Source organism: Engraulis encrasicolus, chromosome 12, assembly GCF_034702125.1.
Source record: "Engraulis encrasicolus isolate BLACKSEA-1 chromosome 12, IST_EnEncr_1.0, whole genome shotgun sequence".
Classification (NCBI taxonomy): Eukaryota; Metazoa; Chordata; class Actinopteri; order Clupeiformes; family Engraulidae; genus Engraulis; species Engraulis encrasicolus.
In genome coordinates, this window is record NC_085868.1 from 13974813 (window position 1) to 14000203 (window position 25391).

Here is a 25391-nt window from a genome sequence, read left to right on the forward strand (position 1 = left end):
AGAGGAAGTTGAGTCACTATACGGTTGAACCAATGCATGCACTGACACACACAAAAACATGCACACGGACACTTACTAGACATGAAGAAACACGTGCACTGGCACACAAACATGCATATACAGAAACACGGATGGGTACAGAAATGCAGACACACAGACTCACACTCCTATAGAGAGAGTGAAATATTTTCTGTGTCTAATCTCTTTAGGATGTATACTTTTTCATTTGTACCCAGAGTGACCACAACCACACATGTCACGGACATTATACAGTGAAAATATCCATATTACAATATTGCTCCTCAATCAAGTGATGCAGGTTTTAAATTACTCCGAGGGGTTTTTATTAGGCTTTATTGGGCATATGGATCAACGTGCTGAACAATATCCATTTTTCATTATATTCATACAACTATTTTTCATTTACTTATTCGTGAAATATGTTTATTAAAAGCAACAGAAAATACTGTGTATACTGTAGTGTTTCTTCCTCTAAGGCTCGTCATCGTTACATACTTAAGTCGTAGCAACAACCTTTGTTATTTAGCTGCCTCCTTCACGAAGTGTGTATTATTTTTGAATAGCATACAATCAGTTGCTTAGTTCTTCCAAAGGTTGCATAAGACCTCAACTGACCCTTTTCCAACACTTTGCCGAGCCGTGTAGTATATGCATTTAAACAGCACTTTTGTTGGAAGACATTTGAGGGTATGGAAGGGGAAAAAAAATCCCTCCAAATCCAAGGTTTATTTTCAGATACATGCCACCATCATGCTGACATTCAGGCCTTGGCTCCATGTGTGCAGATATTTAAAGGGGAAATAATCAGTTAACGTATTTTGACGTCGTTTACCCAGCAGGTGGATAAAGAAATCACCATTGGGAGGGGTGCATTTTAGAAAACTCCAGTTTGGAAAAGTACCCATTTAACGGAGCTAGAACTCTGTTTACATTTAACAATAAGACAACAAACACACACTAAGAGACACACATAGAGACACACACAGAGACACACGCACACACACACGCACACAATAAGCCCAAAAGGATAGACTTGCAAACATATCCATATGATGTGTAAATGAGGTCTCACTTTCTTTTGTCCTCATTCTACGCATGTGTGTCCATACAAGTTTCTCTTGTGTTTCTTTTTATTGTTGTTTCTGTCGTTTTTGTCTGTATATTTCTATATACCCTTGAAAAGTGTATTTGTCATTTCTTTCATTTTCCTGTAGTTTCATTTCATCTCTTCTTTTCCCTTCTCCTCTGCTGGTTGTCGGTTTCTTCCCTTGTGTCTTGTGGAAATCTTCTCTTCGTCTCGCATCTCCATCGCCATCTGTGGTTTGTGTCTCCACTTCTCCACTGCTGCGCTCTCCAAAAACAAAACCCCACCACTACCCACGCTCCTTACTCTCTACCTACCCACCAATGCCCACGCACCCACCCACCCACTCCTCTATGTTTCTCTCTTCTCTACTCCCCCTTTCATCTACTCCACTTTCCTCTATTCTACTCACTACTTTACTCTTCTCTCCTCTCCACTCCTCTCCACTCTACTCTACTCAATACTTTACTCTTCTCCCCTCTCCTCTCCACTCCACTCTACTCTACTTAATACTTTACTCTTCTCTGCTCTCCTCCCCACTCTACTCTACTCTATTCTACTCTACTCCATTCTACTCTCATACTCAACTTCCTTCCATTCTTTCTACTGTACTCCACTCCACTGAACTCCACTCCCTCCTACTCCGACTCTACTCCTGCCCTGCTCACCTCTCCATCCTCCCCCGCCTCAGCCCCAGCCCCAGCCCCAGGCACGGGGATAACAGGGACAGCCAGGGCTGCTTCGGGGGCCTGCTTCCCTGCTCGGACGGGGCCGGTGGTTGCGAGCGGCGGGGGGACCGGGAGCGAGACAGAGACAGAGACAGGGACAGGGAGAGAGACAGAGACAGAGACAGGGCCTCGTCGGTGGTGCCCCAGGCCGACACATCCTCCTGGTACTCGGGCCTCTGTTCCTGCCTCCCAGGCACAGTGGCTCCTTTGTCCGCGTGGCGGGCGGTGGGCTTGAGTCAAACGCAGCTGCTGCCGCTCCCACTCACGCCGCGCACAGAGCGCTCACTCAGGCTCCGGGCACTCCGAGCCTCGCACAGGGGTGTGTGTGTGTGTGTGTGTGTGTGTGTGTGTGTGTGTGTGTGTGTGTGTGTGTGTGTGTGTGTGTGTGTGTGTTTGTGTTTGTGTTTGTGTTTGTGTTTGTGTTTGTGTTTGTGTTTGTGTTTGTGTGTGTGTGTGTGTGTGTGTGTGTGTGTGTGTGTGTGTGTGTGTTAGAGAGAGGGAGTGAGAGTATTTGTGTGTGTTAGGGAGAGAGAAAAAAATGTTTGTGAATGTGTGTACGTGTGCACTGGAATGGTTTGTGTCTCAGTGTATGGACGCTTGTGTGTGGTTGTGCGTGCTTTCGATTGGCGTGGGTGTGTGCGCGTAAGTGTGTGGATTGTGTGTGTGTGGGTGGCCACTGGAGTGGATCTGTATGTGTGTGCAAATGCGTGTGCAAATGTATCCAGCCAGGCATGGCTATTGTTTGCTGACCCCCAGTGTAGGAAATGCGACTGCTAATAGCAAAAAGAAATCAGAGTGCTGATGGAACCTGTTCACCTGTGACCACAGGAAATGCTCACTATTTTCTACATGGGCTAAATGATACAGAAAATGTTGTCTAAAGTAGTGGCTGATGTTATATGGCCACCTTACGTTACCGTACGTAATTTTTACCTGAAATACCAGATCTTTTCCCACAATTCTTTGACATGCTCTCAGCACATGTCAAATCTACATACTGTCAATATAACCAATGCCAACTCCGTAGGAAACTGAACAGTTCACCTTACGATACCCAGTGATCAACTGTATTTGTCTGTTATCAATTCTTTTTCTAAACTGAATTTTTCTGAAAGATCGCCAATATGTGACAGCCTCTTCTGCTTTCCCCAAAAAGGAAGCGAAACCGCTAAAGCGTTTTTTTCTTATGTTCACACGTTAGAGCGGTCCCTGTCTTTGACGCCAAGCCTCACTAGGGTTGTCTTGCTTCTAGATTATTAGATTGCTACTAGATTCCGTGTGTGTGTGTGTAAGCTCGCGCACACAAGTGTGACTTATCTGTGTCAGAGATCTTGCTTCTACGTTTACCTACCAACTCCTTGGCATCTAACCCTTTTTGCTTCAAACTAAAGACAATGCTGTGTCTAAATATGCATGATTTTACCAAATATGGAAAATGTGACCCTCAAAATTGAGCTTTCAGCAGTGAATGTCGGCATGTTGCAGTGTCTTTGGGCATGTGCACTGAATGAACAGAGATGTACCTCCAGAATTGTGTCTCTTTGCGCAGAGCCCCTATTACAAGGTTGCCAAAATGGCAATGACCAAATCTTTATCTCTTATTTAAAGCAGTTTTTCCCAACCAGGGGTCCGTGTACCACTAGGGGTACTCGAGCACATACTGCAGGGGGACCTTGTCTTGGAGCATTGGGATAGAGGAAGAGCTATAGAGCATGAGTTAAGGGGTGCTCATCGAACAACAAAAAGGCTTACTGGGTACGTGAGAGGAAAAAAAAGTTTGAGTCATGAATTTGACCTCTCTTGTTCTCCTGTTCCTCCAGCCATTCTCTGATTCTGGTGGTAAGTATTATTACTTCTTAGGTTGTACCATTGACCCGAATGGTAGCAGCTGGTATCATTGAGTATTCTGTGAAGTAATATCACCATACTCTGAGAACAGCCTGGAGAACAGGACCTAAACAAATTCAATTCAGGACCAAAATTGTTCTAATTCAGGGGGGGGGTGTAATAATAAGCACATTTCCCAGAAAAATGGACCTTTCAAGCCTCTCAGTAATGTCATAGCAATGTTGTTACGATGCAATTATGTTTTTTCAGTAATGACTAGGCTCATCAACCGGCTCATCTGCACTGAGGGTACAAAAAAAGATGTGCCCCGCAGAGCCCTTAGACCAAAAGCATGGCATTTTTTTTAATTATTATTTAAGGATTGAAGTCTGCAGGCATTTTGCTTCAACTTTAAAATATGGACTAATGAACTTTTTGTGGAATCAAAGCATATTCAATTCAAATAGATGTAGAAAATATATTACCTCGCAATTCTCTTACATTTGGAGCCAGAACTGATCTTTCCTAAATCCTGACCTCGAGATCCAAGATCCCTATAAGCTATAAAGTCAGCTGTTGGTTTGTCGCCAATGAAAAAGATTCTGAACAATTGCACGGCAGACGGCATTCAATTTTTAGATTCTTGCCAAGTCATCCGACACTAAGTCTTTAATCTTATTCCTTCCAAGCCCGTTGTGACTTGTACTGTAACTGCTAGGGCTGTAAAAAAGCAGTGAATTGCTACCTCTCTGTTTCAGACTGTATTCATACTGCTTGTATTGACTGTACTACTGGCTGTATTTATTCAGACTTTAGACTGTATTCTCATAACCCCTACTCAGTCTCTAGTCCGTGTACTCAGGACGTACTTGAGATACATCATGGTGTAGTAGAAATCAAATCTCTTCACAAATGAAAAGCTGCGTCTTCACTCATTTTGGCATATTTACATTGCGTGCACATGTTACAGTATCGTTACATATAACAGTGTTGGTCAATCAGGATTGTGCCTATTAAGTGGACCAATACAATTGAGTGGTTTAACCTATTCCGACCAGGAGCAGCATCTGGGCAACTTTTGAAGACTGGCTGCTGCGTCAGTCGCTACGTTCACATGATGTTTTTAATTCTGAATAATAATTCTGAATTAAATAGTTCTGTCGAGTTGACTTTGATTCCGTTCTGAATTCGGAGGTATTTACAAGACGTTCTGAAAGCGGAATTAAGCTTCTATTCATTCAGAATTTAAGTCAGTTAATTCCGAATTAAATGTCTCATGTAAACGTAGCATATGTGTATTTAACAGTGTTGACAATTCTGTTCATTTTAGTAAAGTGGCTAAAGACCCACTAGGTCTTCATGGGTTTATGGTATGAGAGAGAATGTGGTCTATGAGCGTAGTTTATGACTGATCGACTTCCCCATTCAGCTTTTGTGTCTACTGCACAACTTCTCATCCACCTTTTCTTCAGTACACACGACACAAGCAACTTATGCCAGTCTACATGTCACCAAAATAGGCCTGGCTTTGAACGCAATATTCTAACAGCAATGAGAATGATGCTTCAGAAATGCGATAGCTCTCTGAGCATGGTGTGTGTATGTGTGCGCGCATGTTTGCTTGCGTGTTCTTTTTTTTTTTTGATCATGAAAGATCCCACCGAGGCATTAAGATCCTGTGACCCTCTTGTCCCCACAGTTTTGTACCCTGCTCAGAAAGAATTCATGTGGCTGTGACTGAGATGGCTGCTCTGTTCCCCAAGGTGAGATTGCGTTTCGCAACACTAACTTGATTTCACGCTTCTCTGTTTTGCATTTTTACAAGGATGTTAAAATGTAGGATTGCCCCCGTTGAGCGAATCCTTTTCATTCATAGGTTGGTAAATGCACACCAGCCTAACAGTGCGCACTCCAAATACAACAGGCAATACAAGCGAATATTGCCAACACACTAAACATGCTAACCATGATTTGATTATTTAGCATGTTAATCTTATCCCAGATGTGTGCAAAATGTTTCAGAAGATGAATGTTTCAGAAGCTTGTTACTAAGTTATGCTTCTGTATTAGTTTAGGTAGGGTGAGAGTGACTAAAATACTGTTTTGTGTGTGTGTGTGTGTGTGTGTGTGTGTGTCTGTTTGCGTGTCTGTCTGTCTGTGTCTGTTTGCATGTCTGTCTGTGTGTGTGTGTGTGTGTTTGTGCGTGTGTGTGCGTGTGTGTGTGTTCATGCGTGTGTGTGCGCTCATGCAGCGTCCCAGCTCGGAAATGGTGCACGGCTCCCTGAGGCTACTCACCTCCAGCGCCAGTCGTCTCCAGGGGGAGTGCCAGCGGGCCACGCCCCCCAAAGCCAGCCCCAGCCCCAGCCCCCACCCCGGGGACTCCCAGCTGCTCACCCAGCAAGTCATCCAGTGCGCCTACGACATCGCCAAGGCTGCCAAGCAACTCGTCACCATAACAACCAAAGAGAGCAACTAACAAGACTGACTGACTGACTGACTCAAAATGGCGCCCTCTCTCTCTCTCTATCGCTCTCTTTCTGTATCTCTCTCTCTCTGTCTGGTTTGCGTGCTCTCTCTCTCCACTCACCTCGCTCAAAAACTGACCTTTTCTGTCAGATAACATGAGTCCTCCCCCACCCCCCACTAATTGTGTTTTTATTTTTTTATTATATCAGTATTATCACTTGTATGCCATTTATTTTTTTCTAAAAAGGATCCAGTCTTATATATTTCTAATATAGTTGTAATGGCGTTGCGCCCCTATATATATATCTATATATATATACTTTCTAATAATGTGTGTTTGTGTATGTGTGCATGTGTGTGAGAGAGAGCTGTGAAAGAGGTTCTGAGCATGAGGTGGCTTGGACAACATTAGTCTTGCGGTCAAAAAGCCTTGTGCATATTGTCTAGTCGGAGTGCAACCTTTCTAAGGGTTTGAACTTCAACAAGCCTCTTGCATCTCTAGATGAGCATTGTGTGGTCCTTACTCCCCCGGTCCCCAGGTCGCAGATTCTGGTCCTTCTTCTGACATGCGTAGCTTCCTGGTCTTGATCTTGGTCTTTTAGTACCACAGTTCTGTTCTGGGGTGCATTTTTGGAAACCGTAGTTGCTAACTATGTCAGCTACTTTGTTGGTTGCAATGCAATTTCCCATCGGCAACTACCGCAGTTGCTAACTGGCTAACAACTATGCTTTCGAGAAAGGCACCCCTGGTCTGGTCTCTGACACCCAAATCCATTGGGGTATTCCAAACGGCAGGTTTAGTCACTCGTTAACTCGGTAGGTGGTAGACTTCATAATAGAAGGGTTTTATGGCTTTGTGATGACAATGGGATATGACGCTGTAAGTTTACTCTAGTTGAAGATTTACCACTAACACTAGTTTAAGGTGAGGGTGTGTGTGAGTCTGTGTGTGTGTGTGTGTGTGTGTGTGTGAGTCTTGTGTATGTGTGTGTCACCAAACCATATCTACCTGGAATACCCCCCTGGAACCAAAGGACTTAAGGTTGCCACTACATACTTCCCTCAGTATTACGCCTGTTATACCTCATGCATCATGCCCTGCAAAACCTTTTCGTCCCCAATGGGAACCTTCTGCTTGGAGAGGCCCCAAGTGCTCCTGATATTGATAACCCCAGTATATCTGAATGTTTTTATTTTTCTAATTGTACTTGAGTGCATACAAAACTAATGTGAGGACTTGTGCAGTTTTTAGTATTTGTACCATCATCCCTATCCCCTCTCTCTCTCTCTCTCTCTCTCTCTCTCTTTTTTTTTTTTTTTTCTTCCTCTCTTCTTTTTATTTTTATTTTTTATTCGCTCTCTCCCTCATTGCATAAACGCTAAAATGGACCTATGTGTACCCCGAACTGTCTGCTGGGTTCCTGCCCTCTGTGTTAAAGGGCCAAAGAGACTGAATTGCCTTTTGTGTTTATATCCTCCTCTCTGTCTCTCAAGAAAGACCCTCATCAGCATGGGTGTGCACGTGTCTTTGTTGTGGTGATTTTTTGTTTTCTTTTTCTTTCATGTTTTCCCTTCTTCCGTGTGTGGTGCCTCGACGGTTAATGCTTTGTGTTGCGCAGATGATGTACTATGCTGCTAGATGTTAACTACATGATGCTACCACTGGGGTGATGGGTGGTGTTCCTCAAAGCAGGGTTGTGTTTCTCGAAATATAGTTGTTTGCCAGTTGGCAACCAACAAAGTGGCTACCGTAGTTAGCGACTATGGTTTCAAGAAATGCACCCTGGGTTTTTAGTCCCTCTTACCTGGCTGTGTTAACTCAGAGTGTTTGATAAATCTTATCATAGCATACCACATGGCTTTGATTGGATGGCGATTTAAATCTCAAGGACTCTTTAAAACCTCTTTATTAAAGGTACAGTGTATCACATTTTAGTAGTTTACTTCCAGAAGTTATGTTTCCTATTAACAAATGCTTTTTCATGAGTATTTTCCTTTGGGACTGGGAAAATGACATTTTTCATACATAAAAAGGTGGATCTTCTCTGTGTCAGCCATTTTGAATTACAGTAATTGACATCTTCAGCTGCAAAACTTACTGCAATTTGGTCAAACTGGAAAATATTAGTTTATTACATTACATATGAAAAGATCAAATTGGCCACGCTGGCCACAATCCTACATTCTCTACCCTTTTAAAGAGGTTTATGACTCACTCTTAGTTTATTCAGCTGTGCTATTAGTTACTAAACCGCCTTTTTGGAATAGCCCCCCTGGTGTTTGTTCATAAAAGGTCACCGTTATGACATCAAACTTCAGATCAAGGTGCAAAAAAAGGCCATAAGAGCTCCATGGTAAAGACAGTGATTGTTGCTGATCGCCACATGTCCAACACCATCATGGTGTAGATTTGCCAGAACATAGTGGTTACATGTTACAAAGCCATCAGTGGCCCTGGCGGTGTGAATTGTAACCGGTTGTGTCCGATTTCAACAGTTCTATTGTGAGAGCCAAGTGGAACTTGCCACCACAGGACATCACCTTTTGGTTTAAATCATTGCAGAACGTCTTAGCAACTGTGAAAGTTATCGAGGCATTTTAGAGCCAGCAGGACTTGTGTCAATCCTCTCTGTTTCTACATTTCTACACTATTGTATTGGATGTTGACTGGACATGTATGGCAGCTCAGTATATAGAGATGTGTTCAAGTTGCAGCTCTTAAGGAGCCTAAACAGGAGCCCATCCAGGGATATGTGTAACAGAAATGCAGTCAATGCAGCTGTGGTAATGAACAGTAATAATTAAACATTAATAAGCCATTTATTTCAATAAACCTTAATTTATAAACCCTCAACAACAGTCTCAAATGTCTTTCCTTTTCTTTCTCAAGCAGCATTTTTGCTGTGACAGGTGGGAATGTTATCTTTGTTATGCAATTGTCTGTAAGGCAGTGGTAGTGGTTACTCAGCAGTACCTGTAATACAATTTATTGTATTATTTCTATGGTGGCTACTTACCTGGATTGTAGTTCTACTTACGCTCAATGATTGTAGTCAATTTCCTGGTGACACTGCTTCGTCTCCGATTGGGCAGTCCGATATTGCGCCTGTCCTGCAATTGGCTGTCTTGTACTCGACCTGTTGAATATTCTGCATAGCCGTCCCTCGGCGGCAGTCTCTTAAGTTTAGAAGTTGTCATGCAGGGGGTAGTTCCGGGTTCATACTCTCGTATGTAGGCAACTGCATATCTTCGCACACATAATGGCTCTTTTACTAGATCATCAGTTTGCTCCCTTGCCGGAGAGTAGAGAGGTGGCTACAAAGACGTTTCTGGAATCCGTATCACACATTCCTCCCTTTTTTGGTAAGTATTTGTTACACGTCTTTATGCTACCTGTGTGTACACTACAGTCAGTCGCTAAAATCGATAGAGACGCCTTTTACACTATTGGGCTAGCAACTTACGCGCGTTGCCATGTTTACATAGCAGCCTGCTACATTATTGTTACAATGTATCTAATAATAGTCCTAACTATCAGTATGAGCGCATTTGGTGTCTCTTTTGATACAGGAAGTGAGACAGTTCGTTTTCGGCGTCTGTTTTTCCCAAACACAGACAAGCCACACACAACCTAGGCTATCGGAGGCCAATGTGGCTTGTCATTTTCCATTGAATACATCAGTTTCTAAACTATGTTCCGTATCGCGAATTCGGGGATACTAAACGAAAAAAACTGCAGTGTAACGTTTCGTAATCAGCCAGAAAGGGTGTTAAATATTCAGTGATGTGGACACATTATCTGGCGTAAGCCTCTCATAAGAGGGCGTGAACACGAGGGTGTACCTTCATTCATTTGTGTGAAATAACACGGTTGTAGCCTTTTGTACTGTCTAACACCTTTTTAGTCTTCTTGCCTCATCCTCAGTCACATTGCTATGCCTGCTCATAAAGTTTCCTGTCATGTGCTGTGCTGTGTACGCTAGTTCAAATATAATACTCTCTCACAATAATTTCCCCCTTTGATAATGTATTCTTTCCTAAGCCTATAAGGCACGTTTTCCTGTAAACTCACATGACTTTCCCCTCCACATCAGCTGACTGCTTGTAAGCTACTCAGATGGTAGAAGAGGCTGATGTGTGGTAGTAGCCTTCAGATGTTGGTTGGCAACTAACTGCAAGTTCAGGAGGCACTGGAGTTCAGTGTGGAGATTTCTCCTCCCCCTCCTCTGTTTTGTAGCCTACAGTAGGGTCTCAGTAAGGTGAACGTCTCATCTGGCTTGTGCAGAGTAGAGCTCTGAACTTAATTTTACCCCTTGTGACAGAAGAACTATAGAATGGCAATGAATTATTTAGCAAGGGGATTTAGCTTGCTGTCTCTGGTTACGATTTCTGCCATTCACACAGACAGTGGACCTCCTGCTTGTATTCTGGCTGCTCCGTTATGCAATTGACCCTGTGTAAATATCTAAATTGCTGACTCTCTCACCCTGTGTTGGTCACGACTCATGTACCACTTATGTCTTTTCAGACTGTCTCGGCTCTAAAGTCTTTGCTCCTGTCAAATCGGATATCAGTGGCAACATAACTGTAAGTATTCTGCTTAGGAGTACATCATTCAATTTGTCCTTTTAATGTGTCATTTTAGGGGGAACAGAAAGGCATAGAACATTTGATATTGTCAGTGAGTGTTGAAATATTTGATATCCGTAGCTGATTGTAACATGTATTACTTTAGTAGACTATATTACAGTCACTTTATTGTTATTACACATGTATAAATTCAGTGGAACAAACTTTGATGGACATCTATCTTCAGTGAATCAATGTCATTTCTCAGTCAGAAAATGTTATGTCACCACACAAACTTTGTTGGGTGGCAAATTGCATAATAAAAGGATATCTTCTTCTGTCCTGTGTCTTGTCCCCCATAGAAAATTAAGGCAATTTACGAGTCGGACCCGGAGAAGTATGGGACCCTTCAGGACATCCTGCTGGCGGAGAAGGTCATGTATGGAGATAGCTGGCCCAAAGCCGGAGCCACACTGGCCCTCATGTGGCTGAAGAGGTAAGCTGCTTACTGAGAGACTCTAGGGCAGGGGTCCCCAACCTTTCTGGGTCTGAGGGCTACCGAGGGTTCCTGAGGGACACCCGAGTTCTACTTTAGTTCAAAATCCTCTACTGATGTCTTGGCATCATTCTCAAATCACACTACTATTGAATGATAATTTGCTTATAGGTCATAAATAATAAATAAGCTCATTTAAATCAAGAAAAGCATTAACTGTGACTAAAATCTGGTAGTCCACAGGACACAAACTTAACAAATATTGTTTATAAAGGGGGCACCAGTGAGGCAAAGTTATTAAAGAAAAGGGGGTAGTGTGTGAATGTTAAAGAAAACAGCGGAATGGTCAGCGTGCAGTTTTTTCAACATCATAATGTGTTGCCATGTCTTTACTTGGGGGCAAAACTAGGCTAGCCCCAATTGCACTCAAGACTTACGTGTACCTGTAGTAGCTATTTCCTGTAGAAGAGGGAGGTAAGAGGTGAGCTATTTACAGGGACAGTGTGGTGAGAAATGAATGTGGGGTCTATGTAGAAAAGCATTCTTAAAGCTGTCTTTAAATAGATGTGTAATTTGGACCTTGAATTTTGTTGTTTTGGTCACACATATGACTTAAACGTGATGTCATTTATTTAACACATGAATTACATTATGATTATTAAACCTCTTAAAATCAGGAGGGCTTTGCTTATCTGTGTTATTTAAAGCAGTGCCAGACTAACGTTTCGATATTAGCACATCTTCATCAGAGACCATCTCAAATTCATTTCATTTTCCCTGTGTGACTTGTGCATATGAAGAAAGTGACAATAACAGCTGACTTGACTTGACTTGACTAAATTGAAACGGGACAATACCACGTTTATCAGCAGCAGGGATGGCCTGTCAGTCCTCACTGTATTTGTTGAGACATAGTTATCTATCTAGTGAAAAATACATTTTATTACCTTACATTACATTGCAGTTGGCAGGTGCTTTTTTTTTTACCAAAGCGGCTTACAGTCGTGGACATAATCGTAGCCAACATCATATATCATAATAATAAACAACATTAACATCATAATATGTCTGTTAAGTTCAAATAAATTCATTAAATGATGATCCAATAAGAGATAATGTTCAAGAAGTTGATGAAGGTCAGAATGCAAACTATGATACAATGTGGCACTGCTGCAAATAAAGTAAAAAAAAATCTAGGCCTGTGTCTAAAGAAAAGCCGTCAATGTAAGATAATTGACACAACCATGCTTCATTGCTATTGAAAGGACTGCTAAGTCAACCGCACTATTTTATCTGTCTATGGTCATAAATTAGTAATGAATGATGATGCGGTCATCCTGTCCTCATCATAATCATCTCTCTCCCCCTCTCTCTCTCTCTCTCTCTCTCTCTCTCTCTCTCTCTCTCTCTCTCTCTCTCTCTCTCTCTCCCTGTAGGGGTTTGCGCTTCATTCAGCTGCTGCTGCAGAGTCTTGCTGACGGGGAGAGGGATGAGAACAACCCTAATCTGATCCGCGTCAACATCACCAAGGCCTATGAGCAGGCCCTCAAGAAGTATCATGGCTGGATCGTTCAGAAGGTCTTCAAGGTGAGATTGGGTTTATTATTGTCCCCATGCAGTACAGCTTGGTAGCCCTGCACGGTTGCCATTGTAAATCGATATCTGATGTTCACTTGGTATTGGGACACTTGTGTTTAGTCTGAACTGAAAAAAAACATACAACGGAAAGAGACAAGATGTTTTTTTGAGGATTCTGCTAGATGTCTATTTCTACAAGGTTTGTTGTATGAAATAGACATATTAACCTAAGAGTTCCTCAACATTTCTCCAGTCCTCATAAACCTTTTCTGCTTATCAGTGTGTTTGCTCTGAGGTTGCCTTAGCAGGTTGTTTTAAGCACTGCTTGCAAAAGGAAATTATAACATTATATGCCCAATATGAAATATTGAGTAAATCTCGCAGTTGTCATGTTAGTTAAGGTAGGCGACTCAATAAATTCAACAAAATTTAAATCTTAGATGGAAATGGTTGTAATTCATCTTTTGTCCTGCAGGCTGCACTGTTTGCCGCACCATATAAATCGGACTTCCTGAAGGCAATATCCAAAGGTCAGGAAATGCCAGAGGAGGAGTGTTTGGCGCAGGTACGACAGTTCTTAGTCAACTACACAGCCACCATAGACGCCATCTATGAGATGTTCATTGCAATGAACGCTGAGCTGGACTACAGTGTTTGATTGAAAACTTCTTCACCACCGTATGTGTCTTCATTTTTTTTTTTTTTAAACAACTTTCTAAATGCTGTTTGGGCCTATGCCTGAAGTTGGGAGTAATATGGTACCTTTGGTACGCAGAGTTTCTGAGAGAACGCAGAGAATCTGAAAAGAACGAGAGACATTTTTAAAATCCATGAAGGAGACTGTTGGAATTTTTGTTGGCACGACAATGACAGCAATATGCACCTTTGCTGCTAGCTGTTGTACCAACAGTTTTGCTACACATTTCACTGTGTAATTACTAGTCTTGGAAATGTTGAATAATTTATGAATTTGTATAATCTTTTTCCCGAATCCTCAGGATTTCTGTAAATGTTAGATATTACATTATTATGTTGGGGATTTGTTTGTTTGTTTGTTTTCTCAAATACTGTTTCTTAGGTTTATTTTTCAAGCACTTTTGCTTTCTTTTATTTTTAACTGCTGTTTTTATTCATTTAAATGTGACAGAAAATGCCTGCCATGGCATGGCAATGTCATGTAATTTATCTTCACGAGTAGGACAAAAATTGCTGGAAACAAGCATATGTTTTGCGCACATTACCAAAACATCCTGTGTCTGATTGTCCCCTTTTTACATGCTTTTTATCTGCTTTCACCGTCTTATTTATGCTTTTCAATTGTCTTAATTAGTCTCGTCTTAAATAAATATCTTTTTCATTACTGCCTGCAGGTGGTGCTGGTTAGCTATTTTTAAAGTCAAATCTTGATAAGGACGGTGAGACATTATACTGACACTGGAGCCATCATGGTCACAGAGTTGTGAAAACCAATTCTTGTTATCCTGTATCCATTCAACCGTTTCTGTCTTCTTTTATTTAATTTAAATATAAATATATTTAGTTTTTTGTTTGTCAGAATTAAAGATCAATACTGTGATTCTATTTAAAGATTGTACAGCTCTTGTATATTGCCATCGTGTTTCAGTGCCTTGGGGACCTGCCATATCAGTATGACTTGTTTTTGAACACAAAGACACACACACACACACACACACACACACACCATCTCCCTTGTGTGTTGACAGGATGGTACCAATACTGCCTGTTTTCTTTCCTTGGTGAAAAATAGCACGTCTGTGTGGCTTGTACTCATTACGCATCGGATAACGACTTCAGTAGCTTCTCCCAAAGCGTGACACCATCACTTGAAAGTCTCTCCCTCCTCCCCTTGTCATTAACCAGACACCTTCCAAGGGTTCTGTCAATAGAGATAAAGCTATGTTTATCGAGACCATGCAGCCATATGTGACACAGGCCTGCCTCTCTCTCTCTCTCTCTCTCTCTCTCTCTCTGTCTCTCTCTCTCTCTCTGTCTCTCTCTCTGTCTCTTTCCATCTCTGGCGTTTTGGAGTGCAGCCTTGCGGATGTTCTGGCTCTTTCACCAGGAAAGAAGGGGAAGAAAGGAGAGAGTGATAATGTTGGATGTTCCTCTCTTCTCTGTCCTCTGAACAGAGCGGCGTGTGTTGTGGATTTTTTTTTTCTCTCCTGGCAAACCTGTCTGCTGTTCTCAGCCTGGCCCCTTTGCTGGCGAAGACAGATATGCGCTAGACACACACACATTCACTCCATACTACCTACCCCCCCACACACACACACACACACACACACACACACACACACACACACACACACACACACACACACACACACACACACACACACACACACACACACACACACACGTGCACTCACCCTCATAGCACACACATACACACACATTCTATCCTAACACAGACCCTCCTCTCCCACCTCCCCAGAGGGCCCTGCCTCTGCCGCCCCCTGAACGTGAGCCGTGAGCTGCTGCGAGCGAACGAACGAGCGAGCGAGTGAGCAGAGCCAGAGCCACGCAGGCCCCGCTCTCCCCACTAATCCTGCCGCTTTATCTCCACAGCTGCCCGCTCCGCACCGCACCAAAGGCTCCTCTCCGCTCCGCTCCACAAATCTGGCCAGAGGCTCAGCCAACAGGGAGAACATTCTGTCAGCCCCCTCTTCCTCCCTTTGAAGAGCCGTGTGGCACTACTAAGCAGGGTGGCTGACAGCTTATAGCAGGGGCCTTGGACAAATTCATCTGTAAGGGCCCCAAACCCAATACATACAATGTAATGGGGTTCCGTGTCTTGGCTCCCCCTCTCTCACACGGCCCGGAACAACTGACCCCTTTCTGGCTGCCACCCCCTCCACTACTTCCTTGGGGCAATACTAGCTACTAGCTAGGGTAGTGTGGTATGTCTGGTCTTGCAGGAGACTGTCTGTGCCGTGTGTGTGTGTGTACTGCTTGCTTGCTTGGTGTGTGTGTGTGTGTGTGTGTGTGTGTGTGTGTGTGTGTACTGCTTGCTTGCTTGCTTGATACTGTCGTGTGTGCGTCTGTTTGTCTGTGTATGTGCTTGATATCTGTGTGTGTGTGCGTGCGTGCGTGTGTGTGAGTGCTTGCGTGCAGTGGTGTAGTCTACTTTTTTGTGGTGGGTATACTGTATATTTGAGCATTTTTTGAAGTGGGTATACTGTATATATTTGTGCTATTCAAAATAATCAATTGTAAGTGGGTATACTGAAATCCCTGAAATTTTGAAGTGGGTATACTCCGTATACCCGCGTTCTACGTAGACTACACCACTGCTTGCGTGTGCATGTATGTGTGTGTGATATGCGACGGCCATGCGGCTCACTGACTGATTCTGCGTGTGTGCGTGCGTGTGTGTGTGCATGTGTGCGTGCACGCCCTTGCCTTGCGCTTGCCTATAGATCACAGTCATTGGCGCTCCACTTGTGAAGTGCTGTCGGAATATTCAGGTTGACATTTAACTGGCATGAGAGAGGCTGGCTCAGCAGGGACTGGGTTGGTTGGCGGCTGGATGGGGCTTTTGGAGGCGGGGGGGCGGGGTGGTATGAGGAGGAAGGTGTGTGTGTGTGTGTGGGGGGTGGTCTGTGCAAGGGCGCTGCTCATCCCCAGGTGTAGTCGACGTTCCCAGAATGGTTCTTCAGACACACCCCCCACCCCCACCCACCCGTCCACCTTCACCACCACCCCATCCCAGCGCACACTCCCCTGTCTCCCTATCACCACAACTCCCAGTTCCCTCACCCGCACACCTCTCCCCAGGCCTCCATTACCACCCCATCCCAGCGTACTCATTCCCCTCTCCCCATCACCATCATCCCATCCCAGCACACACCCCCCCCTCCCCTCTCTCTCTCTCATCAGCACTTCCATCACCCCCATCTCTCCCAACCACCCAACACATACTCTCTTCTCCCCACCACTCCCATCCCATCCCAGCACTTTCCCTCTCCTCACTTCAACCACTTCCAGGACCTCCTTTCTCCCCATCGCCCATCCCAGCACACACTGCCCTGTCTCCCCACCACCTCCTCCAGCGCTCCCCTCTCTACAATTCACCCAACACACACTCCCCATCTGCCCACCAACCCTATTCCCCCCTACTCTGTCTCTCTCCCCATCATCCATCCCCAACACTCCTCCCCTCCTCTCCTCTCTCCCCATCACTACCAGTACCCCTCCTCTCCTCTCCCCATCACTACCCCTTCTAGCACCTCTCCTCTCTCTCCCCATCACTACCACTTCCAGTACCCCTCCCCTCCTCTCCTCTCTCCCCATCACTACCCCTTCTAGCACCCCTCCCGTCCTCTCCTCTCTCCCCATCACTACCCCTTCTAGCACCTCTCCTCTCTCTCCCCATCACTACCCCTTCTAGCACCCCTCCCCTCCTCTCCTCTCTCTCCCCATCACTACCACTTCCAGCGCTCTCCTCTCTCCCCATGGCCCGTGGCCCCCACAAGGGGTTTCATTGTGCGGCTGATCGGCGTCATAAAAGAGCCCCTTGTTGAGCTGAAGCAACAACATAAATCAGAGGGGGGCTCCAGTCATTGCACAAGGCAAGACGCTTGGAGAAAGCTAACTGCGGGGGCACACACACATGCACGCACGCACGCACGCACACACAGATGCCCCGCGTGGCCCAGCCTGTTCAGATCAGATTCAAATTCAGAGTCAGTTGTGTGTGGCAGAGGCAACAGCCACTTCCTCCTCCTCCTCCTCCTCCTCTTCTTTCGCCTTTTCATCTACCTCATCATCCTTTTCTATTCCCCCAGCTCCTCCTCCTCCTCTTTCATTGCTGGTGGTGATGCTCATGCTAGCTAGGCCTCTCCTCTCCTCTCCTCTCCATCTCCTCTCCTCTCCATCTCCTCCCCACTCTACTCTCCACTCCGCCACATACCCTCATCTCCTCTCCTCTCGTTTCCCCTCTCCTATCCTCACTTCCCCCCTCCTCTCCTGCTCTTCTCTTTTCTCCTCTCCTCTCCCCTCCTCTCCTCGTCTCCTTTCCTCTCCAACCCTCCTATCCTCTCCTCTCCTCCCCTCCTGTCCCCTTCCATCCTCTCCTCTCTGCCACATGCACTCATCTCCTCTGTTATTAGCAGGGAGCTGATTAGGGCCGATGGAGCAGACGGAGGCTGCTGTATAATTAAAGGCGCAGCTGATATGCCCAAGTGCTTAGACAGAACCAGCCTCCTCTCGCCCTCCTCTCCTGTCTCCCTCCCTCCCTCTCCTCTCCTCTCCTCTCCTCTACTCTACCCCACCCCAAACCTTCCTCCTGTCTGCCTTTACCTCCAATCTCCAGCCCTGATCAAGGAGAAGACATCAAGAGAGCAGGCGGATTTGGAAAAAAAAGGAGATGAGGAGAAATGGAGAGGAAAAAAAACTGTGAATCAAAGACATAGACGACGTCCCATCTCTCTCTCTCTCTCTCTCTCTCTCTCTCTCTCTCTCTCTCTCTCTCTCTCTCTCTCTCTCTCTCTCTCTCTCTCTCTCTCTCTCTCTAATGTATACACATGCACAGTCCCTCCATACTTCCCCTTACGGAAGGAAAATATACTGCAATATACTACAATTTATACTGCAATACATTAGAAAATATATCACAATATATCACAAACACGCTCATATATTTGAAAATATATAGCAATATATTATTGAACAACATATTACTATATATTGATCCATATATTTTAAAATATATGGCTGGCAAAACAAAACTGTATTCTACTATTCAGTCTGTATTTCTTGATGTTTTTAGTTCAGCAAGCACATTTTGCACGACATTGGACATTTACTCGACATTATAAAGTCATTTTAGGTGGACCATATATGGCCATATATAATAATATATTGATCAATATACAGGAGTCTCTGATTGAATCATCTCAGCTCTCATATCACGTATGACGCGCCTACGTCACGTCGTCACAACCTGAAGCTAAAGTGGCGAGAGAGCCGTCTCGGCTCGAGCGCGGTCCGGATTTTAGCTCCACAGTGTCGCCAGCCAGACTCCCCACCACAGTGACACAAACCAACCAGCCGTCTCGAGGTAAGTTATAAAGAGAAGTTTGTTAATTTGTTAACATAAATACACAAGCATATAGTCTGAAACGTCTACAGTGGTTGATGTGCAAAGTTTAGCCAAGTGGTTATCGAAGTTGGATGTTTGTTCATTTTTTCCCCCAAGGACTAGAAATACGTTATTTTTTTTGAATTTCCCGCGCTACCAAGCTATTGTAAGCTTACTACTAGCGATATTTGCGTTGTCGAAATGGTGTGTAGTTCTCATTGACAGTAGGTCTGGTTCTACACATCTTGAAAACGTAAACGTAATACTTGGGTCGATATTATATGGTTGTAGTGGTCAATTTCAGGTGAGCCCACTTTATTTGGCTTGTCAGAGAACGTTAGCAACATCTATCTGGCTAATACTGCTGAGCCCCAACGTCAGCCTAGAAAGCCAGGCCTCAGTTAATTAGCCGCCTAGCTTACTCGGCTAACGCAAGGGAATCAAAGCAGAAGTGAAGTGCGACAAGATCTAAATGCACATCGCTAACTTGCTTAAAAAATGGGCACTACAGTATAGTAAAACGAGGCAATGTCCTGCATTATTTTTGGTAAAGCATAGCTGTTGCTGCTTCGGTTTTCCCATTGTGGTAACATCAATAGGTTTTTTGAGTAACTTGCTCACGAACTAACTGCACTGTCCCGTTCTTGTAGAGCTATTGTTAGAGGTTAACGAAGCCTTGTCGTCAAATTGGTGAATTTCAAAACGGTAGCCTACACGTCGTTGTCTTCGGCTACTCTGTGATAGTTCGGGGTTTGCTTTGCTCACAGCAATTGCATTCATTGAGTCATGTTGGTGTTCATGTTTACTCTTAAACGAATGCGCGAGTCATTCTTGTTCATCGGAATTCATTCTCGCCAGTTACATGCATGAGTTTAAGTCTTCCTTCGCTTCATCATCTTCATAAAAGAGTGCCTTCGTGCCAAGAACAGACGTGCAACTGTTAACGATGCTGGCTGCTGCGATTTCAATGTCTTATCTTCCCTGTTGTCGGGACGAGACACAGAGTGCCACTATGACGCTCTGCCACTGCGAGCTAGAATGCTGTAGTTCCACCAGTCTACCGAACTCCCCCCCCCCCAGATTTAGCTCACAATTCTGACAATGATATAGAAGTGATGGGCTTGGTGGGTATCCTTGTGCCTATTTAAGGTTAAGTGTGTGAGTGAATGTTAATTTTCTGTTGCTCTTTTAACTTTTTTTTGCAGAGGTTGCTGAAGAGGTATGCAGCGATGGTCTGGAGGAAAAAATAGTCACATGGACTGGTGTGCATTCCAGTACTTGAAATGGTAAGCAATACTGTGCCTTTACTATGCTCACTCACTGGTGATCATGCACTAAATGGGGAATACATCTATCTGAACTTTGGGAGGAGGTTCAGACTCCCTTGGTGCAAATATAATCGTTTAAAAAAATCCTTTATACCTCATTCAATCAAGCTACTGAATAAACCGGGAATAAGAGAGATTGAGTGGGACAAAATGGACCTCTGCAGCTAGTGTTGGTACTGCTGGTGGGGATGGAAGCTAGGGTAAAAGTTGGGAGGGGGATATGTAGACATGAATGTATCCCTGTTTTTATTATTTTTATGTTAATTATGGAATGGATGTAACCTAGTTATTTATTGCAGGGTGAAGGTGTGGTTGGTTGTAGGACGGTGTGTGTGTGTGTGTGTGTGTGGGGGGGGGTGTACTGAGCTGTGTGTGTGTGCGGTGTCGGGGGGGGGTGGTTGGGGTGTCTGGACTGGATTGGTCAGGGGCAGTGGGTTAGGACATCCAGATTTAGAGTTTACTTGAGCTACATTATTAACTGCACATTGAATGTGTGAAACTTGCTGATGTAACATGTTACATTCAAGGGTTCATTGGGCTAAATGTGGTTAAAATCATTGACCTGGGTTTACAAAGCTGGGCAATGTTGGGCACTTGTTTCAGACTATTGAAAGGAAGGAGTATGAGAATGTAACACAATGCTTAACATGAAAAATAAAACCCTTCATGAACCAACGGTGTATTTGGCCCCAAACTAGTGGCATACCCTTCAAGTTTCAATGGGTTAGAGAGTTAACATTCTTTTTACTTTACTTTTGCAGATGCTGTTGCTCAGGCACATCCAGGTGCGAGGATGGGGGAGATCCGGATGTCGCTAAATAAAAGAATCTGTGAACTGCTTCACCAAGAGAAAAATAAGTCCATGGACAGGCCTATGAGCCCTCTTGTTGACCTTGAGTGACTGAGGCTGCGGGCGGTCTGCCCCTGAATTCACCTTCACTTTCTTTTCTTTTTAAAAAAAATATATCTGAAGGTGTGTGTGTGTGTGTGTGCGCGCGCGCGCGCGGGTGTGTGTGTGTGGGCGCGGGCACGCGTATGTGTTTGTGTGTGTGCGCGTGTGTGTGCACGCGTGCATGTGTGCCAGTGCTTTATGTGAGGTGTTTCGCTTACCGGCCACAGCCACAGTTTTTGTTTTGTTTTCTTTTTGTTTTATTTGGGTTTTTTTGTTTTGTTTTATTTGTTTTTTTTTTTTAGAATATTTCTGCTTTTTCATTAAGTACAAGTTACTGGCCAAAGTGGGAGACTGAAATTGTTACTGGCCACAGGCAAGTTTCACCAGTATTTGGCCTGTTGGCCGGTGTCGTTGTCAAGTCGTTTCCCTGCCTGTCTGCCCCTCTGTCTCTGCATGTGTGAGCGGTGGTGTTAAAGGGTCGGTTGGTTTCATGTTTTTAATAAACCAATGTCAACAGTTGAATGAATTGAATTGATGTTTGGTCATTGTTGTAATTACATTACTTCATAAATGCCTTGTATAAAGTATGTTACAGTATATTGTGTAGTGTAATGCAATACATAAGTCAATATATGATTTAATTAATAAGCCATATACTATGGGATATAATCCAATATATGCAACAGTATACTTTACAGTATAATGCAATACATAAATCAATATATGATTCATCAATAAGCCATATATTATGGGATATAATTCAATATATGCAGTAATATACTGTACAGTATAATGCAATACATTAATCAGTATATGATTCATCAATAAGCCATATATTATGGGGTATAATNCCATATATGCAGTAATATACTGTACAGTATAATGCAATACATAAATCAATATATGATTCATCAATAAGCCATATACTATGGGGTATAATTCAATATATGCAACAATATATTGTACAGTATAATACAATACATAAATCAATATATGATTTATCAATAAGTCATATACTATATGGGATATAATTCCATATATCCAACAATATATTTCACAGTATAATGCAATACATAAGTCAATATACGAAAACGGCAATAATGTCTATATTCTCGTATACCGCAAAATATATCACTTTATATTGCGCAATATACTGCTGTACAATATAAAACGATATATTGGCAAACAATATATTGTAGTATATTATAATATATTTTCATTTCATATATTCAAAAATATATTTTCCTTCCGTAAGGGTCAAGGGGAGATTTCCTGGCTAACGAGAGATATTCATGCTTTGTTTGTATTGTCTTTGTACAATGTTAGCCAGATATGATCAAAAACAAAAAAAAGGTTTATATACAATGTTGCAAAATCCCTTTCTTTTCAACCTGGTCAGGTTCAGTAGTCTTCAAAAGACAATATGATCAAAAAAGTACCGTCACATCTTGATAGCCTACATCTGTATATTTTTTGTGCCGTGGACATGATGTTATCTGTCCTTAAATCTAATTGCGTTCATGTCAAAGTAATTATGGTGATTATTCTTCAAGCGTTGTCAAGGTCTGACAGAGAGGATACACAGGCAGACAGAAAAAAGTCAGGCAGACAGACAGAGGTGACTTGGTTTATAAAGAGTGCGCCTATACGGGGCGGTTGTGACGTGAAAGCCTAATCTGAAACGGTCCGTGTAACAGCACAGTTTGTCCATGTGTGGCTGGCTGGAAGTGCATATAAAGCTATTCAATCTCTCCCCACCCGCCGCACAGCTGCCCTTTCAGCGGGGAGAAGGTAAGAGCGGTCGGGGGCAAGTTCAGGGCACTAGATAATCACCACCATACTCCGGATGTCCCAGAGCTTCTGCTGCGGCGGCGCAGCGCTGGCGAAGGGCCCTCTGTTCTCCAATAACTGGATAATTCATACATTAACAGTAATGTATTCCAACATTTGAACCTGCGGAGACTGGGCGATTTTTCATGCGCAAATCCAGAACGGCGGGCGGGAGGGTTTGGGGGGGAAGAGGGAGAGAAAGCCTTATAGATCCCCATTTCCATATATATGACTTTCTTCAAGACCGAAAGGAAACTAAAGCCCCCTAGCCTCCAACACAGACATTCAGTACAGTATAACTATAAATAATCATAAAAAATGACTGTATACAAAACACTCCCGGCTCCCTACTCCTGTAATAAAATGCTTTCCCGGAACAGAGGACGCTGTGGCCAATTTTGCTGTTACGATTTCAGAATGGAGGCGTTGTAACTATTGTTATGAGGTGCCCGTTGCTGATGCCTCCATTTTCTAAAATCACAACAAGAAAATTGGCCAGAGCTTTTAGCCTCTCTAAAGAAACCGTAAAAATCCCCTGCTCCTTGCCCGGGCGAGCAGGTGATTACAGCTGATGACCAAATGGAAAGGCTGCTATTGTAAGATGTGACCCTTGATGGCGCGCTATGAAAAACGCATAGGCTACTGTATATCGTCCATTTACTGATTTATCCTGGACACTCAGGGGCAATCTCTCTCTCGCTCTCATTCTCTCTCTATCTCTCTCTCTCTCTCTCTCTCTCTCTCTCTCTCTCTCTCTCTCTCCCTCTCTCTCTCTCTCTCTCTCTCTCACACACTCACTCGCTCGCTCGCTCGCTCGCTCGCTCGCACGCACAAACACACACACACACACACACACACACCTCCCTTTTCCGTTCCTTTTTAGAGCAAAACTATAGCGAGAGAGCTGACGGACAGGGTTTGGCATTTGGCTCCCCTCCTGTCTATCCTGCACTCGCCCCGGCTGGTTCACTCCCGATGCCCTTGAAGAAGAGCGGATAAAAAAGTGCCTGAGGAGGAGCAGAGCAGAGTTGTGTGAGTGTGTGTGCGCGCGCGCTGGGCTGTGTGTGCTAGCTCGGGTCACAGTGAAAGCTGATTAGCCTCCGTCCCCCAGGGCCCTTAGCAGAGGGGATCAGGCAGACACAGGCTCCAGGGTCTGCCCACAGAGAGTATCAGAGTTAGGCTCTCTCTCGCTCATCTGCCCACAGGGCCCTCTATACTCCACATCCATGACAGGCTTGGCTCAGCCCAAGCTCACCACCCCCAGATCCATTTGATAACACAGCCAGGCAATAATAGAGGGAAATGCTTACGATGTTAGGTCCTTTTGGCAGATGGCAAGGTTTTTGTTTTCATGATTATTTTTGGGGGGGGGGGGGGTTGTCTGTGTATGTGTTTGAGTGAGGGGGGGGGGGGGTTGAAGCCACGCTGCATCATTTCGGTTCACATGTTAATTACAATTTCCATCCCCATCCCCATCCCCATCCTCCAACCCCACCCGACCCAGCCCCCCCCCCCCCCCCCCCTGCTTTATTTGATGGGAACAGGGCTGGACTTTGTCCCGGTGGACCAACAGTCCTCTGAGGCCAATGCTGTTGTTTCTGTTGTTGTTGTTGTTGTTTGCCTTTGGAGACTTGCCCACCAAAAGATGATCATTGTTCCATATTTAATACAGACTACGGACCGAGACAGTCATCATAGAATTACAGAGACTGTGAGGGCCGGGGCTGGCCTAGGCCTACACGCCCAAAAAAATTCCCCAGGCCGTTTACTGGTCCCAGTCCAGCCCTGGTTGGGAAATTCAATAGCGGAGAGGGATGGAGAGGGTTAGTGGGTCATCTCATCTGCTCTCCAAACCACCATGTGAGAGGGGGGAGAGGCAGACAAAACACATTATCAGTGGTATTCATCAGATACGCCACCAGGCCCAAAGAACCAACCGGCTGCCTGAGCCTGAGCCGAAGAAGATTGGTTTGACGTTTTTTCCCCCCCCCATTTTTTTTTTACGCACACACACACACAACCCGGCTTTGTACAAAAGGCTTGACTACTTTCATCTTATTCCTGTAACATGAAATAGCAAGGCAGAACCACCCCCGAAGAGGCTTTGAACCTGCCCCCGTACTAGCAGCCTACGGGATAGCGGGCACGAGTTTCATTTCTCTCTCTCTCTCTCTCTCTCTCTCTCTCTCTCTCTTTCTCTCCCACACACACACACACACACAGTAGATCTACAGCATGGAGCTGAACCGAGGTAATACTTCTTCTCTCTCCATTATGCGCCAATTCCAGACATCCCTGCTAATGTAGCATGAAGTGCTCTCTGATCGAAATCAAACAATCCCAAACTGCTGAACTGATTAGCCTAGATAGGAGGGGGGGGGGGGGGTTAAAATTGTGTGCGCTGGTAAGAAATGCTAATGATGTTTATAAAGGATTTTCCGCCTGGAAGATGAATGTTATGCAATGGAG

At 44.2% G+C, this 25391-nt stretch overlaps 2 protein-coding genes and 1 long non-coding RNA gene across 8 annotated transcripts in view; all 3 read left to right on the forward strand.

The window, feature by feature from the left end:
* Nucleotides 1-8973, forward strand: part of git2b (G protein-coupled receptor kinase interacting ArfGAP 2b) — a 30128-nt gene extending 21155 nt beyond the window's left edge. For 2 of the 5 annotated variants that reach the window (XM_063211675.1, XM_063211676.1), the window contains 3 exons: nt 1797-1997; nt 5360-5423; nt 5912-8973. In XM_063211675.1, the coding sequence (XP_063067745.1) occupies nt 1797-1997; nt 5360-5423; nt 5912-6136 (490 nt within the window). In that variant the 3' untranslated portion in view covers nt 6137-8973. Of the gene's footprint in view, nt 1-1796; nt 2153-5359; nt 5424-5911 lie in introns of all 5 variants that reach the window. The other 3 variants (XM_063211678.1, XM_063211679.1, XM_063211677.1) reach the window with 2 other exon arrangements.
* A 271-nt stretch (nt 8974-9244) lies between these two features.
* Nucleotides 9245-14350, forward strand: gltpb (glycolipid transfer protein b). The gene is made up of 5 exons (XM_063212551.1): nt 9245-9489; nt 10655-10713; nt 11058-11191; nt 12628-12778; nt 13245-14350. The coding sequence occupies exons 1-5, from the start codon at nt 9387-9389 to the stop codon at nt 13425-13427; spliced, it is 630 nt and encodes a 209-aa protein (XP_063068621.1). The 5' UTR covers nt 9245-9386; the 3' UTR covers nt 13428-14350.
* A 4008-nt stretch (nt 14351-18358) lies between these two features.
* On the forward strand, nt 18359-21623 carry LOC134460079 (uncharacterized). 2 transcript variants are annotated; one of them, XR_010036971.1, is made up of 3 exons: nt 18359-18851; nt 20078-20158; nt 20962-21623. It is a non-coding gene; the product is annotated as an uncharacterized LOC134460079 (long non-coding RNA). The 2 variants fall into 2 exon arrangements; XR_010036972.1 differs by lacking the exon at nt 18359-18851 and adding an exon at nt 18858-19176.
* Nucleotides 21624-25391: the final 3768 nt, after the last annotated feature.

What these genes read in the sequence shown, in the direction of transcription:
- gltpb (XM_063212551.1), top strand. Translation starts at nt 9,387, where the DNA reads ATGGCTCTTTTACTAGATCATCAGTTTGCTCCCTTGCCGGAGAGTAGA. An exon ending in ATATCAGTGGCAACATAACT is followed by an intron (nt 10,714 to 11,057) that starts GTAAGTATTCTG and finishes TGTCCCCCATAG; the next exon opens with AAAATTAAGGCAATTTACGA. An exon ending in TCGTTCAGAAGGTCTTCAAG is followed by an intron (nt 12,779 to 13,244) that starts GTGAGATTGGGT and finishes TTTGTCCTGCAG; the next exon opens with GCTGCACTGTTTGCCGCACC.